The sequence below is a fragment of the Pteropus vampyrus genome, unplaced genomic scaffold (genome assembly GCF_000151845.1).
Source record: "Pteropus vampyrus isolate Shadow unplaced genomic scaffold, Pvam_2.0 Scaffold378, whole genome shotgun sequence".
NCBI classification, from domain to species: domain Eukaryota; kingdom Metazoa; phylum Chordata; class Mammalia; order Chiroptera; family Pteropodidae; genus Pteropus; species Pteropus vampyrus.
In genome coordinates this window covers 786,490-801,430 of record NW_011889159.1, presented here as the reverse complement: position 1 = coordinate 801,430, position 14,941 = coordinate 786,490, and the positions used below count along the sequence as shown (strand labels likewise).

The 14,941-nt window shown below is 51.9% G+C and overlaps 4 protein-coding genes across 8 annotated transcripts; 2 read left to right on the top strand and 2 right to left on the bottom strand.

The window, feature by feature from the left end:
* Positions 1 to 380: 380 nt before the first annotated feature.
* Positions 381 to 2,465, bottom strand: CUNH6orf47 (chromosome unknown C6orf47 homolog). The gene has a single exon (XM_011379856.2). The coding sequence runs from the start codon at positions 1,611 to 1,613 to the stop codon at positions 723 to 725; it is 891 nt and encodes a 296-aa protein (XP_011378158.1). The 5' UTR covers positions 1,614 to 2,465; the 3' UTR covers positions 381 to 722.
* A 971-nt stretch (positions 2,466 to 3,436) lies between these two features.
* GPANK1 (G-patch domain and ankyrin repeats 1) lies at positions 3,437 to 6,597 on the bottom strand. 4 transcript variants are annotated; one of them, XM_011379851.2, is made up of 4 exons: positions 6,485 to 6,577; positions 6,059 to 6,117; positions 4,597 to 5,205; positions 3,437 to 4,059 (listed from the first exon to the last, which is right to left on the bottom strand). In XM_011379851.2, exons 3-4 carry the CDS (start codon positions 5,190 to 5,192, stop codon positions 3,615 to 3,617), a joined length of 1,041 nt encoding a protein of 346 aa, XP_011378153.1. In that variant the 5' UTR covers positions 5,193 to 5,205; positions 6,059 to 6,117; positions 6,485 to 6,577; the 3' UTR covers positions 3,437 to 3,614. The 4 variants fall into 4 exon arrangements, with proteins under 4 accessions (XP_011378153.1, XP_011378151.1, XP_011378154.2 ...); XM_011379849.2 differs by lacking the exon at positions 6,485 to 6,577 and adding an exon at positions 6,236 to 6,478; XM_011379852.2 differs by lacking the exon at positions 6,059 to 6,117 and having other exon boundaries at positions 6,485 to 6,597.
* CSNK2B (casein kinase 2 beta) lies at positions 6,580 to 10,810 on the top strand. The gene is made up of 7 exons (XM_023523126.1): positions 6,580 to 6,897; positions 7,501 to 7,583; positions 8,283 to 8,385; positions 8,959 to 9,074; positions 9,524 to 9,599; positions 9,745 to 9,934; positions 10,566 to 10,810. Exons 2-7 carry the CDS (start codon positions 7,512 to 7,514, stop codon positions 10,654 to 10,656), a joined length of 648 nt encoding a protein of 215 aa, XP_023378894.1. The 5' UTR covers positions 6,580 to 6,897; positions 7,501 to 7,511; the 3' UTR covers positions 10,657 to 10,810.
* A 195-nt stretch (positions 10,811 to 11,005) lies between these two features.
* LY6G5B (lymphocyte antigen 6 family member G5B) lies at positions 11,006 to 13,281 on the top strand. Of its 2 annotated transcripts, none has more exons than XM_023523125.1 (3): positions 11,006 to 11,389; positions 11,821 to 11,949; positions 12,244 to 13,281. In XM_023523125.1, exons 1-3 carry the CDS (start codon positions 11,323 to 11,325, stop codon positions 12,642 to 12,644), a joined length of 597 nt encoding a protein of 198 aa, XP_023378893.1. In that variant the 5' UTR covers positions 11,006 to 11,322; the 3' UTR covers positions 12,645 to 13,281. The 2 variants fall into 2 exon arrangements, with proteins under 2 accessions (XP_023378893.1, XP_011378156.1); XM_011379854.2 differs by having other exon boundaries at positions 11,006 to 11,694.
* The last annotated feature ends 1,660 nt before the right edge of the window (positions 13,282 to 14,941 follow it).

Here is a 14,941-nt window from a genome sequence, read left to right as displayed (position 1 = left end):
TTTGTGTGACAGTGATTTATTGCTGAGTGAGCAACCCCAAACTCTTATGTGGGGACTACAAGCTCCAGTGCTTCCCACACTGCCTATGTGGGCTGCCAGCCCGAGCTGGCCCTCCTGCCAAACTGCCTGCATCATCCCCACTCCCTCTGGCTCCCAGGAATACCCAGATCTTCCCTGCAGGGTCCCTGTCACTTGCGCACCCCAACCAGACCCCAAATCCACCTGCCTAGCAGCCCCTCTCTTCCCTAGATGGCTCAGGTCCCAGGATCGAAGGGATCCCTTAAGTTTCCCAACCATGCTTTTACCCCAGCCAGAGTTCTGTCTGTCCCTGGGGAGTCTTGAAAGGTAAAGAAAACCCTTTAGTCTTTATTCTCCACTACTTTTTTTTTTTTTTTTTTTTTTTTGTTTTTAAAAGTTGATTTGGGGGGAAAAAAAATGAGATGGAAAAAATGTAAAAGCAAAAAGTTAACAATAGCTGGTGAATTTAATGGCCATGCCCCCACTGTCCACATACCTAGACACCCTAAACAGCTGTTCTCTCTCGTAGGTGAGGGGAGCCCTGTTCCCTCATACTCTAGGATTTCTTCCCCATCCCTGAGGCCCTTGTGCTTATAATCTGGGTCATCCCCCACCCCCACCCCATTCTCCTAAAGGCCACACTGTCTTCACCTTTGCTCCTACCCTACCCTGGCTCCTGCCTTGGTTCACACCCCACTCCACAGTTACAGCCCCTTTCCTGGGTCTCCCCTCTGCTCCTCACCCTCCCTCCCCAACTTCTGGCCCTCCAAGTCAGTGGCCTCCTCATTCCCACTGGGACCTCGGAGGCTGACAGCCAGCACCATGGCCTGTAGGAGACCAAAGAGGCAGGCAAAGTGCAGGGGGTGAGCAGTAAGTAGGCTCAGCACAGCATGGAGCCCATGCAGGGCAGCCAGGAAAGACAGCAACCCATGAAGCCAGAGGCCCAGCGGTCCACTCAGGCCCAACGCGTCCAAGGCTGCCCGCAGTGGCCGTGAACACAACCCCAGCAGGGCTGAGGCCAGCAGCTCCAGCAGATGCAGGGTCAAGTTGGTAGAGATCTGCAGACACTCCTCTGGGCCCCCCAGGTACTGTGAGGGAGCCCTTGCTCCCCCACCTGATTCTCTCTGCAGCCAGCCCAGCAGTTTCTGATGCCGGCCAGGCTTCTCCACAGGGGCTTCAGGCCCAGAGGGGCTCAGTCCCCTTTTAGGGGACATTCCAGGTCTCCTGCTGCCACCTGAGTCCACAGGATCCCATCCCAGTTTAGGAATGGCCCCTGCAGCCTCCAGTCTCCCAGACTCCAGAGTGCTAGAGCCAGTCTTATCTCCCTTGAGGGAATCCATTCTTTTGCTCCCCAGTTGCTCAGCTCGGGGCTCCCTGCTTGGTTGTGGAGCAACCTCAGAGCTCCTCTGGGCCGCTGAGTCCTCGGTCTTGGGAGGCCCCACATCTCCCATAGTTTCTGGGGCACTGTCCCAGTCACTCCCTGAATTCTCGGAGGAGCTGTCCACCCATCGGGGTTCTATGGTGGGCAGGTCAGGCCTCGGTTTCCGGCGGCCCCAGGGGTGAGGTAGCCAGCCACCAAGCCGTCGCAGGAACATGGTTACGGTGTGTAATGAGCCCCTAACTTCTGGGGCCACTTTCTGGCACTGCTCAAGTTTAGGGCCTGAGGATCTCCTCAGAAGCCAGAGTGTTCAGGACTAGAAGAGCAGGTATCTGCTTGGTGAGTCCTACTATGAATTCAGAAGTGGCTCCCCACTTCCCTGGATGGTCATGCAGCCTAAAGTAGGGCAGGCAGCTTGTTTCCTTTTCAGTTTTTGAGGTAAAGAAAAGGGGCACATTCAAATTCACTCACCACCACCGCCGCAAACCCACACACAAGTTTCGAAGAGTCTCAGGATCTGACAAGGCCTGGGTCACCAGGACAGTGTCCTCCCTGGATTTCTGTCCCAGCAAGCAACACCCCAAGTTTCACTCACCAAGGCCACGCCCCAAGTTTCCCCCAAAACTGTAGAAGCGGTGCTCCGTCCAAGAAGGAAGAAAGGAAGGTTGCTCCAGGTCCGAGGTGCTCTGGATACGAGGACACCTGAATTGCTGCCCTAAGAGAGTTTGAGAATAGGAAGTCTGCTATTGGGAGTTGGGGTGAGGCGTCCAGCTAATTCCAGCCAGCAGCGTTCGTCCCTTGATTTGGAAGGCTATGAATCCTACAAAGCGGCCGGACCAGCACCCGAGCACGCAGCTGAAAAGCGGCCTAACCAAGGTCAGGCTGGAGACATCTTCGGATATCCCAGTCGCGAGGCAAAGCGCAGGCCTGGCTAGGGACCCGGGCATCTGGTCGCTGTGCGCTGCGGACCCTCCCCGGACTAGCGTCAGGGCCGAGGCCTCACGGAGCCGCCCGAAGAGAGCACGGAAGCAGCTGCACCGGGACTGGAGGGCCAGGCGGGGCGGAGCCTGCAACTCTCGGGGCGGACCCTGCGGATCGCCCTCCCCCACGGTGCGCGCCACTAGCGCGCACCCGCCTAACAACAGCGATCGCCCGGGAATGTGCGTTAACCTAGCCCTCCATTTTTGTCGCACTGAGGCCTCCGGTCCGCCAGTGCTTCCCTGAACTCGCTCGCCCCCTTTAGCCCCTTGCCTTTGGGTTCTCCCCCGCACCTTCTACCACTCGTCTTCGTGTCCATGACTTCATGAAAAGCTTTTCCAGATAAGAAAGCTATGAGAATCTTGGGACTTAAGTAGCAATTCTCTGCCCCTCCGTGCAGATTTTACTTCCTGGGTTTGACAACAGTGAGCTCTTCATTGCCTGGCACCTGGTATGAGCACCAGAGGAGGGAGAGGGGAAAATGGGAAAAACAAGTGTAGACAATTAGGATGGGCTTCCTGCCTTGTTTTCAGGTAGTTATTAGAACTGTAAAGTTTAGATTTGGGATGCCAGAGTTTTAGCCCATCAGCTAACAGAGTACAGGCTGGATAATCTTAGACCGTCCCTCGCACTGGCCTCTTCCTTTAAGACCCTACCCACTCTCATAGCCCCTGTTAAGCGTTACCTGCCTTCTTCTATCACTATGCAGTGTTTGATCACATGGTTGTCTCCTCCAGCTGGGAGCAACTTTAAGGTTGAGAGTATCTTATTCCTATTCTTAGCACACTTGTGATTGAATTGGCTGGAGGAGTCAGAGGACACTTCTTGAGGGAGACTTGCATAGAGCTGGGCAATTCCTGGCTCAGAGGTTGAAAGAATAGGTGGGGCATTCTAGGTGGGAGCTAGGACCTGGCAGTGAACCAGACTGGCAGGGAGGTGACTATACCATGCCACCTGGTTGGGCTTCCCCTATTGGCACAGATGGAACCTGCATGTGGCCCCCAGACTTCCCCAGACCTTTTTGGCTTCCCACAACAGCTTTCAGAAAAATAAAACACAAGAGTGAGAAGATTGATTTATTTTTTCCACTCTTAGCCCCTCTCTCCCAAACATAGGGCCCACTGACCAAAACCTGAAAGTCTGGGACCTTGGGAGACCCCAGGAAGTAGAAGCCAAAGTGTCCAGGTCAGAGGTCCAAGTTCAGACTTCAACAGCAAACCAGGGTCAGACCTTGCCAAGGTCAGAACTCAAGGTTCATGTATGTCCTCAGTTCCCACTCCCAGGCTCTGTTTTTCTCCTGCTGCCTTCTCTCCCGCCTCCGGCTCAGTGTGGTAACCTGAGGAAGTCTTTCCCTCCCAGCCACTGCCCGGGTATCCTGAGCCAAGAAGTGTGTGACTCGGGCTTGGGGCGCTGATCTGTACCCTAATCCTTCCTGGTCTCTCTTGAGAACAGTGGGGATGGGGTTGACACGGCCCTTGCCTCGAGGTCCCAGCCCCATTCCAGGCTCCCAGCCCCCTCTCAGCAGCAGTTTGAAGCCTGGACTGGAGGTGGGCACCCCAAGGGGCATGCTGGGCATCCGGAGATCCTGGGAAAGTGACAGCAGGTGAGCAGTAGATGTACAGTGGTTAGAATCTTGGAAGTGGGCATCACAGGTCTCACAGTACTTTGGGGAGGGGGATTGGGACCTGTAGAGGAAGAAAAAGGGTTGACAGCAGGGGAGTTAGGGTTGGAGGACAGGGTGCGACAGGGTCCTTCCAATCTTTCTCCTAAGGAACAAATTCCTCCCTCCCCACTTAGCAACGAAGAACCAGAGAAAAGTTGGGAGAAGAGATGGAAACAAGGCCTCACAAGGCTCTTAGGCAAAAAAGGAATAATAATGGCTACAGCTAATATTTACAGAGTGCTTACTATGTGGCACTTTTCTAACACTTTACACATATTAACCCATTTAATCCTAACAACACTCTGAGAAAGGTGCTTTTATCCCTATTTCTCAGATGAGGAAACTGAGGCACAGATATGCAGTTGCCTGCCCAAGTAAACTAACTTAGCATTTAATCCTAGAGAGCCCATGTTTATAATCACCCTAGTACACTGCCTTCCCTATCAATCTATACAGGGATGGCGAAAGAGAACTCAACTGTGCTGGGGCCTCTGATGTGGAGTGGAAAGGAAAGGCAGAACACACTAAAAGATGGCCATGAGCAAAGTCTTCCTCTTACCGATTCTCTGGACTCCTCATCTCTCCATGGCTCTCTCTGACCATACGAGCCACCTCAGGGAAGCCTGCTTCTTCGGCCAACTGAGCAGCATCCCTGCCACCCAGCTCGCAGACTCCGACCCAGGCAGCCCCTCGGCCCAGGAGATAGCGCACAGCCGCCTCCTGGCCTGCTCGGGCAGCACACATCAGGGGTGTCCACCAGAAGGCATCCCGAACATTGATATTTCCCCCAGCTCCCCCTGCCTCATGGGGATCCAACAGCCTTCTTAGTTCTCCCAGGTCCCCCTCCTGGGCTGCCCTCAGTATCCACTGAGTCATCTTGTCCTCAGCCTCAGGTTGTCCATGTCCTCCTGATATTCTTTCTGCGGCCTCCCTCATCATTCTTCTCTTCTTCGACTTTTTCTCAGGCTCAGGCTGTGACCTCTGGGGTGCTGAGGCGCTGCTCTCATCCTCAATCAAAGCCTCATAGAAAGCTCGGGCTGCAGCTCCATCCAGGGTGGGCTCCAGCTCTTCAGACTGTGACTGCTTCTGCCCATCTTTCCAGAGGTCACTAGGTTTGGTGGCTGGGGTGAAGGTAATGAGAGAGGGCCTGGACATAGCTTTGGGAGAGCTGGGAAAGCAAGATGAGGAGAAGGGAAGATGAGACAAGCAAGCCAATCCTCTAGTGGCCCTCCAGTGACCAGAGCCACCACCAGAGACCCGCTGGGATGAGGAAAGTAGTAGCCTTAGTCAAAAAACCCCTCCTCCTCCCAGAGTGACCCCAAAACCTAGAACCCTACAGGGCCCAAGAGCAATAGATCACACGGCAAAACAGGGACCCCCTACAGTAACAAACCATGTCCAGAAGTCCTGCTTTGCGCCCCCACCCTCAACAACCACATATAGCCTCTCTCTGAAACTACACTCTTCAAGACGTACCATTACGAAAAACAATCAGCCTGGCGCTTCAAATCTTCCTCGATCCTATTTCGGGGATCGTCTTTTCAAACAAAAATATACTTAACACATCTCCAGAAGCAGAAAACAGATTTGGGGGGAGGCTGCAGTCTGCGCTGCCTTGTAACTTCGTACTGCCAAACGGCCCTACTCTACTCTAACCGAAGTTCACATAATCAAATAGCCAAACGGCTCAAAGACGCATGCGTGGCTAGGGAAAAAAAAATAACTTGAGGGCGCAGGCGTACAAAGCGCCCAGTTGTTTTCCCGCCTTTCCAATAGTACTCGCTCAAAGCACCACGTGCCTAGGTACCGCGCGAGGCCCGAAGAAGATCTGTCAGTTGGAGTCCTGCTTTTACATAACGCCCCACAATGCCCTTCGCTTCCCTCAACGTGGTCCCCGCTCTGAGCTCATTTTCTGGGGCTGGGAAACCACTCTCTGGGTTTAAAAAGGTCCTGAGGAGGCGGAGGGAAAACTATGGAATGCCCAGAGCTGTGAAATGAAATAACGTCACGCTGCCCCTCACCTCCAACCAGGGTTCGAAGGTCGCACTTCGTGCCCGCAGCAGAAGGCCCCATCCAAGCCCTAAAAGGAAATGGAGAAGTGCAAGGGGACGAGCAGCAGAATGGCTGGCACCACCTCAGGTTAGCGCACTGGGCCGCCCCGGTTCTCCCACCGCCCAGCTCAGCACAGCACATCCTACCCTGGTCTCTCAGCACAGAACCTAGCCTCAACTCCCGCCTCAGGGGGCCGGACCCCCGGGTGAAACATGGGGCCCGTCGGGGATCTCCAATGGTGTGCCTGGCTCGGACGAAAAGTTCGACAGGCGATAGGACCCGGCAGGTTGGCCGGGGATGAGGTCAGTCCCCTGGCCAGCAGGGGCGCGCCGGAGCCGGAGGCTCGCCGTGTGAGGTGAGCGGCAGAAAACGACCCAACAAGCCTCGTTCCTTACCGCGGCCCCCCAGTCCGGCGATCACACGACTTTATTTTGTGTACTCCCTGACCCAGGACGTGATAATGTGCTTCCGCTTCCGGTGGCGCCTCGCTGCGCTCCGCCCCTAGCATCTTCCTCAGGGGCCTCGCGACACCATGGTCATGCGCAGGTCACCCTGGAATTCGTAGTTCGCTTTTCCCTCGTTTCACCAGTTTCTTCCTATCAGAGACTCTATCTCCCGGCGTTCATCGCGGCGCCCGACTCTTGGCGCTTGCGCGTTGCCCTCTTCCCCCACCTTCCCCAATTTCCACTCCCCCTTCCCCACTTCGCCTGCCGTGATCAGGTCCGCGGCCTGCGCTGTAGCAGTCACCGGCGTTCCTTGGAAGCAGCAACTCCCCTCCCCCACCCTGGTCCCGGCCCCAATCCAGCCGGTGAGTCTGCGGTCGTCGCCGCGCCGAGTTCCCTGTTGCTGGGCGCGGCACATGGGGATCTCCGCACCTCGATGTGCGAGTGAAGTAGGAAGTGTCCCGGTCCGGCATTCAAAGAGGAAGGGGTGGCCTAAGGGGCAGAGGCGGGATGTTGAGACTCCCATGAAAGCGAGCTGAGGGCCATCCTCACGCTATGAGAAAAGGAGAGACTTACCTGTCGTTTGGAAGGGTTAAACTTCGGCACCCTTGGGAAAGGCGCCGAGACACAGAGACCTGCGGGAGTATGGAGGCCGAGCCACGGGCCCTACCAGAGTTCACACGAAGGGGACGGGGGCCTGGCCTTCAGGAGCGTCAGGGATGTGGGTAGGACTGGTGTGTCAAGACCTGTCGGTTTCCCGCAAGTGGTGTGACCCCAAAGAATTTCTAATCACGAAAAAAAGGGGGCTGAGGTGTAAATAAGAGGAGCTAGAGAGCGGTGCTCCAGAGTCTGGGAATCCTTTAAAAAAGATGACCCCAAATTCCTTTGTGGTTGGAGGCCAGAGTATGGGAGGAGGAAGGAAACCAGTCAGGGAGGGAGATCTTGGGACATACTTACTCTTTCACCAGCTGACGTGAAGATGAGCAGCTCAGAGGAGGTGTCCTGGATTTCCTGGTTCTGTGGGCTCCGGGGCAATGAATTCTTCTGTGAAGTGAGTTCTCAGCCTCCCTTCTCATTTCCACGTATAGTCAGGCCAGATATTCTCCTACCTTTTCAGCTTCTACACACTTCTCGCATGCTTCCACAGAAACTTTTTCCTGTAAAGAATCCTCTCAGTAACCCACCACTAACTTGTGGTAAAGTGGCAAGACTGGGACCCAACTCCCAACCCTGCCACCTTCCAGCAATGTAACGTTGGACAAGTCATCTTGTATCTTTTTTATTACTGGAGTGGTGGTATTGGTAAAATCTATCTCCAGTGACTATTAGGAGAATTGAAATACTGTACATTAAAACCTCCCTGTGCAAAGCTGTGTGTTATCATAAGGAATATAATTGCCTTCAGAACCCATGTTCAGCCTCCACCTTTCTCAGAACCGTCTGCCTCTAAGGAGAGGACAAAAGTGGTTCCTAGAGATGGAGTGCAGAAGTAAGGACACAGATGTTAAAAGGAACTTCTCTTTAAGGAAGGGATTGGTGTACCTGCTTATCCTTAAAAACAGAAGCCAAAGTTTTTATGGGAGGGACAATGTATGTGAACTGGGGAGAAAGACTCAAGTACTTTCTGCTACATTGGGAGTAGGGAACAGAAACAGTTGTGTTAAGGATAAGACATCAGTTAGAGCAACTTGCTCAGGTCAAAATCAAGGATTCTGTTATTGGTTTCCTCTTGACCTCCATATCCTGACAGGTGGATGAAGACTACATCCAAGACAAATTCAATCTCACTGGACTCAATGAGCAGGTGCCTCACTATCGACAAGCTCTAGACATGATCTTGGACCTGGAGCCTGGTGAGGCACCCTCAGGGTTGTTTTGTGTGTGTATGCTTTTTTCTCCCCCTTTAAATCCCTGTTCATCTGCTCCTTGAATTTCTGAATTTCCTTTTGGTTTTCTGACTCCCTTAACCCAAAATCCCCTATTTAATTTTGATTCCCCACCTGACTCTTGCCTAGTTTTGTGACTTTTGCCACTTGTTCCCAAACTCTGATCCTATAACTCAGCTCTGTGACATAATGCCAGTTTCCCCAGGGGTCTCATTTTTTCCTCTTTCTCCTGCCCTGCACTTTCCAGGCTAGAGTTTAATCTTCTGCGTTGACATCTTTGCTTTTATGTTTTGAGGAGGGAGTTGGGAGGGAAAGAAGAAAGCAGAGGCTGGAGAGGTATGGAGAGACGGTAGAGCTGCCTTGGGTTGGTTGAAGAGTCAGAATCCCAGTTTCCTGGGTTAAATTCCCACCTGCTGGGTGGGGTAAGGTTCAAAGGTGGGTACTAGGCAAACTGAGTGGCCAGCAGCCCCTTGGGGATGGGCAGGGCCTCTAAGAAAGCTATGATACAAGTGGTTACATTCAGCTGGGACCATGTTTCAGATGAAGAGCTGGAAGACAACCCCAACCAGAGTGACCTGATTGAACAGGCAGCCGAGATGCTTTATGGATTGATCCACGCCCGCTATATCCTCACCAACCGTGGCATCGCCCAGATGGTGAGGCCCTTCTGCTCACACTTGATTCCTTCTGAGGCAGTAAGGAAAAACAGATTCTTGAAGCAAGATGTCACAAGTTTCAACACTGTCAAGGAGTCTAGCTAAGAAGGGAAGAAGGATCTCAGAAACTAGGCCTGGGAATTTAATTCTGATGGGTAGAGTGCTGAAGAGGGTGTTTTCAGCAAGGGAGACGTGACCTTGGATGGGAAGATGTTATAGACTGCCTCTTCCTCAGGGAACAAACAGCGAATGGCTTTGATGGTATGCAGCCTGCCTAACTAGAAGAAAGGAAGCTGAGAAGTCCAAGGGCCTGTCTGGGCTAGAAAAGAGGCCTCTGGACAAAAAGAGACAGGAAGAATGGGGGACAGCGGTGTAGGTTGGGCAATGATGTGGGAGGGGATTTCCTCTTCACACCTACCCACCAATCCTTTCCATTTTATTCACCTCAGTTAGAAAAATATCAGCAGGGAGACTTTGGCTACTGTCCCCGGGTGTACTGTGAGAACCAGCCAATGCTTCCCATCGGTGAGTGTTGGAGAAGGGGAAGGAGGGCAGCATATGGTAGGTCCTCTGGGAAGGAGTTGGGACTCAGCAAGTTGGAGCCTGCGTCCGGGAGAGAGGTTGGGCAGGGTTTGGGGAGCCTGGTATACTGAGCCCGGCTGTCCCACAGGCCTTTCAGACATCCCAGGTGAGGCCATGGTGAAGCTCTACTGCCCCAAGTGCATGGACGTGTACACACCCAAGTCATCAAGGCACCACCACACAGACGGCGCCTACTTCGGCACTGGTTTTCCTCACATGCTGTTCATGGTGCACCCTGAGTACCGGCCCAAGCGGCCTGCCAACCAGTTTGTGCCCAGGTGGGGAACAGGGACAGAATCACCAGGGGTCACAGGAAAGGCCCAGGACCCCCAGAGAGAAGGGAGGACGGGGCATGGTCCTTTCTTGAGGTCTACTCCCAAAGCCAGGGCTCTCCCTGCTGAGGGATCGTGGGAAAGTGCTTTGATTGCCTATACCTCAGTTTCCTTATTCATAAAATGGGGATGATGATAGTACCTACCTGCCAAGATATTTTTAAATATGTGAAGTACTTAGAATAACATTTGACACCTGAAGCACCACTTAAACAATAACTGTTCCTGCCACCATCTTGGGTCTTCAGCCTTTGCCAGGAGATCCTCAGAGCCACGGTTCAAGTGTGCTTTATCTTCCTTGAGCATCATTTTTACTCTGGTATGGGGAAGAAAAGTTCAGTTTTACATTAAAACAAGTACTAATGCAGACATCTGTATACTTACATACAAATCTTAGACTTGAGTTTTAATGAATATTTAAGATACTCTCCCAAATATTGTTGAGGAGAGGAGTTTGGGAACCACTGTTCCTCAGCAGAGATGAGGCCTGTGGAGGAGCTGGAAGTGGGAATGCAGGCTGCTGACAGGGCTGCCTGGGGCTCACCCCACTGTCTCTTTGACCTCTGCCCCGGTCCAGGCTCTACGGTTTCAAGATCCATCCGATGGCCTACCAGCTGCAGCTCCAAGCCGCCAGCAACTTCAAGAGCCCAGTCAAGACAATTCGCTGATTCCCTACCCCACCTGTCCCTCAGTGTCCTCATTCTTTGACACCTCCATTCCTTTGCTGCCACCCTTTCAGGAACCCTCTATGGTTTTTAGTTTAAATTAAAGGATTCATTATTGTGGTGGGAACATGAAATAAAGTGGAAGAAAAGGCCATGAGTTGGTCTGCTGGTGCTTGGGGTTAGGGAAGGGAGGGTATTGGGGTGCTGGACGCCAGGGGTCCTCATGGCCCAGCCCACCCTCCCCAAGTTGAAAACCAGCACAGATTTGTGCCCAGTATTTGGGTGATGTTTTTAGTAGTAGAACAGAATTCCTAGGATTGGGTTCGGGAGTGTACAAAGTCAAGGAAAAGATGCAGAGAGAAATCAGATTTCAGTGTCTAGAGAAATAGTTGTTTTTTGGGGGCCCACTTTCGGCTGTTGGGACACAACACTATCTTTTCACTTATTTTTACAGGGACAGTGGTTAGAAAATAACTACAAGTGGTGGAGAGAGGAGGAAAAGGGACCAGAATTGCTGCTCCATAGTGTTTATGCGCCCCCTGCTGGGGCATCTGAGACACGCTCATTTCGGATGGAGCTGCTGAGTTCCTGGCCAAAGTTCCTCCTAGCACAATAGGGACTGGCCCTGTTGTGTGGGGAGAACGCAGGTGGTGCCAGAGACAAAAGCTAATGCATGGACCTTTGAGGGGCAAGAATAGATCTTCAGGAGGCATGCAGGGCAAAGGTGGACAGCTAGGTAAAGCCCAAGTATTGCCCATGTCTCAGCCATTACTCCCACAGTCAGGAACTGGACCTCATGACTGAGGACACACTGTCCCTCCTGTCAAGTTAATAACTTCCTCTCCCAGCCTGGATCGTGCCCCGGGCAAGAATATATTTCTCTACCCATGGCCCCTCCTGCCCAGACTCTGCCTGTCAAAACCAGCTTGCAGCTCAGGATCAAGGGCACTCCTCAGGGACTGCCTTCTCCCTAGAATTCCATAATGAAGGCCCATATGTTTGTAGGTGTGCTGGTCATGGTGGGCTACACGGTGGGAAAGGGTAAGTGGGGGCCAGGGGCAGGAAGGAAGGCGGTGGGGCCATGACCCTAGATACATGAGCTCCCTGCAGGGCAGGGAACTTGGAGTGAGTCAATGCCTCCATCCCTCCTGTCTTCTGCTTCCTCAGCTCCTGTTCCTGAAGTCCGGACCTGCCACCTCTGCCTCTTAGAAGACCCTTCTGTAGGATGCATTTCAGGCTCAGAAAAGTGCACCATTAGCAACTCATCCCCATGCATGGTGATCACCATCTATTATGGTGAGTTTAAGACTGAGGAAGGGGCTGCTGGTGGGATAGTCCATTGCTTAGTCTCTTCCCTTCTCCTGGATGAGGGCCACTTGGGGCCTGGGGCACAAGAAGGAGGCAGGAGGATATTGGAAGGAGGGGTCCGGTGTTCTGAGGGGCCAGCTAAGCTAATTTTCTGACCCCTTCAGAAGGAGTCTGGTATTAGAAGTATGGTCTGGTGAAGGGTGGAGAAAGTCCATGGTAGGGATGCCAAGTTCGGGGACTATGGGAGGCAAAAGGGGTTATTATGTGTCCCCTTTCCTCTAGATACCAAGATTCGCTTCTTCATCCGAGGCTGTGGACAGTACAATTCTTACCACTGCCAAGAAAAACGCAACACTTACTTTTCAGAGTATTGGTACCAGGCCCAATGCTGCCAGTACGATTATTGCAACTCCTGGTCCAGCCCCCAGCTCCAGAGCTCCCTGCCTGAGTCCCACGACGGGGCTCTGGCCCTGCCCCTGTCCAAGTCCCAGATCCAACGGTTCTACCAGGCCCTGAACCTCTCACTGCCCCTCCCCAGCTTCTGTGCTGGGAAAGAGCCTGAAGGCTTGGACCCTGTGGTTGCCCTGCCCTTGAACCTGGGTTTGTCTATTGCTGACCTGCGCCAGATATACTTATTCCTCAACAATTCAGGACTTTTGGTTCTTCCCAGGGCTGGGCCCTGACCCCTTACCCTTCCTGGATTCCAGTCTGTTCCAGCATCTTTCCAACACCTCAGCATCCTACACTGCCCTCTCAGAACATCTAAATTCTCTGGTCTGTTTTCTCAGACCTTCTTTCCTTAGTACTTCTAGTATCTTTATGATTTCGGTTTAATTTCCTCCCCAGAAACCAGTTGGCACTGTACCTAGTGCTCTTATTCCTCCTAGAAAATAATTTCAAGTGCAGATTGTGCCCAGGTTGACCTGGGAAAGGCAGTGGTCTCCTTATTCCTTTTCCATTGTCTGCATGTTTCATCACCCTCAGTCCCCTCTCAGTCTGGGTACCTGCCACCTCCATTTAGATCTGGCTGTATATTGCATCTTGTACCTATCTCTAGGACTCAGTGCCAGACAACTTGCAGCAAGAAGGATGAAGGGTAGACTTCTGTGCAGATTGCCTGACTTGGCATCCTGGTATTTCTGCCTCACTATTTTACCACCTCACTCCTGCCGCCTTCTCTCATCTCTTGTCCCAGTCTCTGGCTTCCAGCCCCACTTCATGTGACTGAGTCCTGACAGCCACTTCCATAGGTGCCCAGGAAGAGGAGAGTATCTGTCTTGCTCTGCTCTATTTCCCTCCACAATAAACGGTCTGGGTTAAGTCTGTGTCACATTGTTTATGGGGTCAGACTCAGATGTGGGCAGGTATAGACAGTTAAAGAAAGTTAATTGGGCATGGCATTTAAACGGTTATAGAGCCCTGCCCACTCTGCTTGGCCTTTGTGGCTTCCTTGTAGCCTGCACCAAAGGGCCCACATCCATCCCACCCGCTGCTCAGCTAGAGATCAAAGCAGGGTAGTGACACCAATCAACCTTAAACATACCCAGTGAAATCGAGAAAGTTAAACCCAGGTGACATCAGGTTTTTCCACCTGAGAGAGGAGGGAAAACTCTTTAAACCAAGAAAACTCAGGAGCAAACCAAAGAGTCTAGGTCTGCATCTAAGTCACCTGGTACTAAGAGACCTGAGTTCCTGTCTATCCATTCTTTTCAAGATCCTGGTACCCAGGACCCCATAGTGGGGGCCTTTCGTTTATATATATATATATGTATGTATGTATTTTTTTTTTTTAGAAACTGCAAGCATGCTGAAAGCAATAATGAATTGTCATAACTCCCTTTCTCGTATATTGAATAAAATATTAGATACAAACTGCTCTGCACCAGGCCTCACGTTAAGCACCAGGATTCAGATGGTGTGGCCCAGTGTCTCTCTGCTCTTCCGAATCTAATCCAGTGCTGGGGTTATGAAACCTTTTTCTGAAAAGTATTACAGCTTTATGGCCAGGAGGCCCAATTTCAGCTCTTCTGCCACTTGGGTAAGTTGGTATTTCTGCCTCACTTTGGTCACCTGTCAAGTAGGGCTGTGCCTTATAGGATTGAGAGGATGCATGTAAATGTGTACACAATGCAAGATAGGACCTCAAAAATAGACACATGGTTAGAAACAGATTTTGGCCTATTTTTTTTCAACCTTTTGTGCAAAACGTTCAGAAGCTTGCACATACCATCAGATGGGCTTTTGTAAGCTACCCATTTGTGTTACCAGTTTCCAAGTCAGCATAAAAATCTTTATCAGTCCCCAAAGCTGTTTCCAAGTACCCTCCCAGGCAGTCTTCCCAACTCAGTGGTAGTCACTGTCCTGTGTTGGAGCAGCTCAGATGGATTCTGTCTGTGTGCTTGATATTAGTGGCATCATAGAGCATGTACTCTTATTTACACAATGTTTGGCACATATGTTAACATTTCCTGTGTTTTATGGGAGATGCCAACATTAATTTTTAAGTCAGAGGCAGTAGGAGGTACAATTATTCTATGTGTCCTTCTCTTGCTGGGCCCACTTTTCCCTATGACCTCTGACTTCAGTAGAAGACAGGCCTGGTTTTATACAAATTGGAAGCAAAACTGGAAGATAGCCTCAGAGGCTGAGGAACCCAAGGTCCAAAATTGAAGATAACTTACCACAGTCCTGAACCTGGAATCAGAGAGCCCAGGGCTCCACTAGGCCTAGCATTTTTCCCCCAGGGTATCCTCCCTGGGTCTAGTCCTTTCACAGCACTACTCCCACCAACACAGTCACCCCCTATCCCCATGGACCTCCCCTGCAGTCCCTACACAGCCTTGGATCTGACAGTACTAACAAGCATGCCCACTGCCCTTTTGGCCTTTATTGTACCCACTTCTAAGTATTCACCTTTTTGTGCATAGGGCTGAATCAGAGACGTCAAGGAGCTGGGCGTCTCACCTGTCCCCACAATGCG

Coding starts and splice junctions, on each gene's coding strand:
- GPANK1 (XM_011379852.2), bottom strand. CDS start 6,597: ATGCTAGGGGCGGAGCGCAGCGAGGCGCCACCGGAAGCGGAAGCACAT. Junction 5,206..6,484: donor CGCCGGACTGGGGGGCCGCG/GTAAGGAACGAG, acceptor TTGCTTTCCCAG/CTCTCCCAAAGCTATGTCCA. Junction 4,060..4,596: donor ATGAGGAGTCCAGAGAATCG/GTAAGAGGAAGA, acceptor CTTCCTCTACAG/GTCCCAATCCCCCTCCCCAA.
- LY6G5B (XM_023523125.1), top strand. CDS start 11,323: ATGCATGGACCTTTGAGGGGCAAGAATAGATCTTCAGGAGGCATGCAG. Junction 11,390..11,820: donor GGGCAAAGGTGGACAGCTAG/GTAAAGCCCAAG, acceptor CTGCTTCCTCAG/CTCCTGTTCCTGAAGTCCGG. Junction 11,950..12,243: donor GGTGATCACCATCTATTATG/GTGAGTTTAAGA, acceptor CCTTTCCTCTAG/ATACCAAGATTCGCTTCTTC.
- CSNK2B (XM_023523126.1), top strand. CDS start 7,512: ATGAGCAGCTCAGAGGAGGTGTCCTGGATTTCCTGGTTCTGTGGGCTC. Junction 7,584..8,282: donor GCAATGAATTCTTCTGTGAA/GTGAGTTCTCAG, acceptor ATATCCTGACAG/GTGGATGAAGACTACATCCA. Junction 9,935..10,565: donor GCCAACCAGTTTGTGCCCAG/GTGGGGAACAGG, acceptor GCCCCGGTCCAG/GCTCTACGGTTTCAAGATCC.
- CUNH6orf47 (XM_011379856.2), bottom strand. CDS start 1,613: ATGTTCCTGCGACGGCTTGGTGGCTGGCTACCTCACCCCTGGGGCCGC.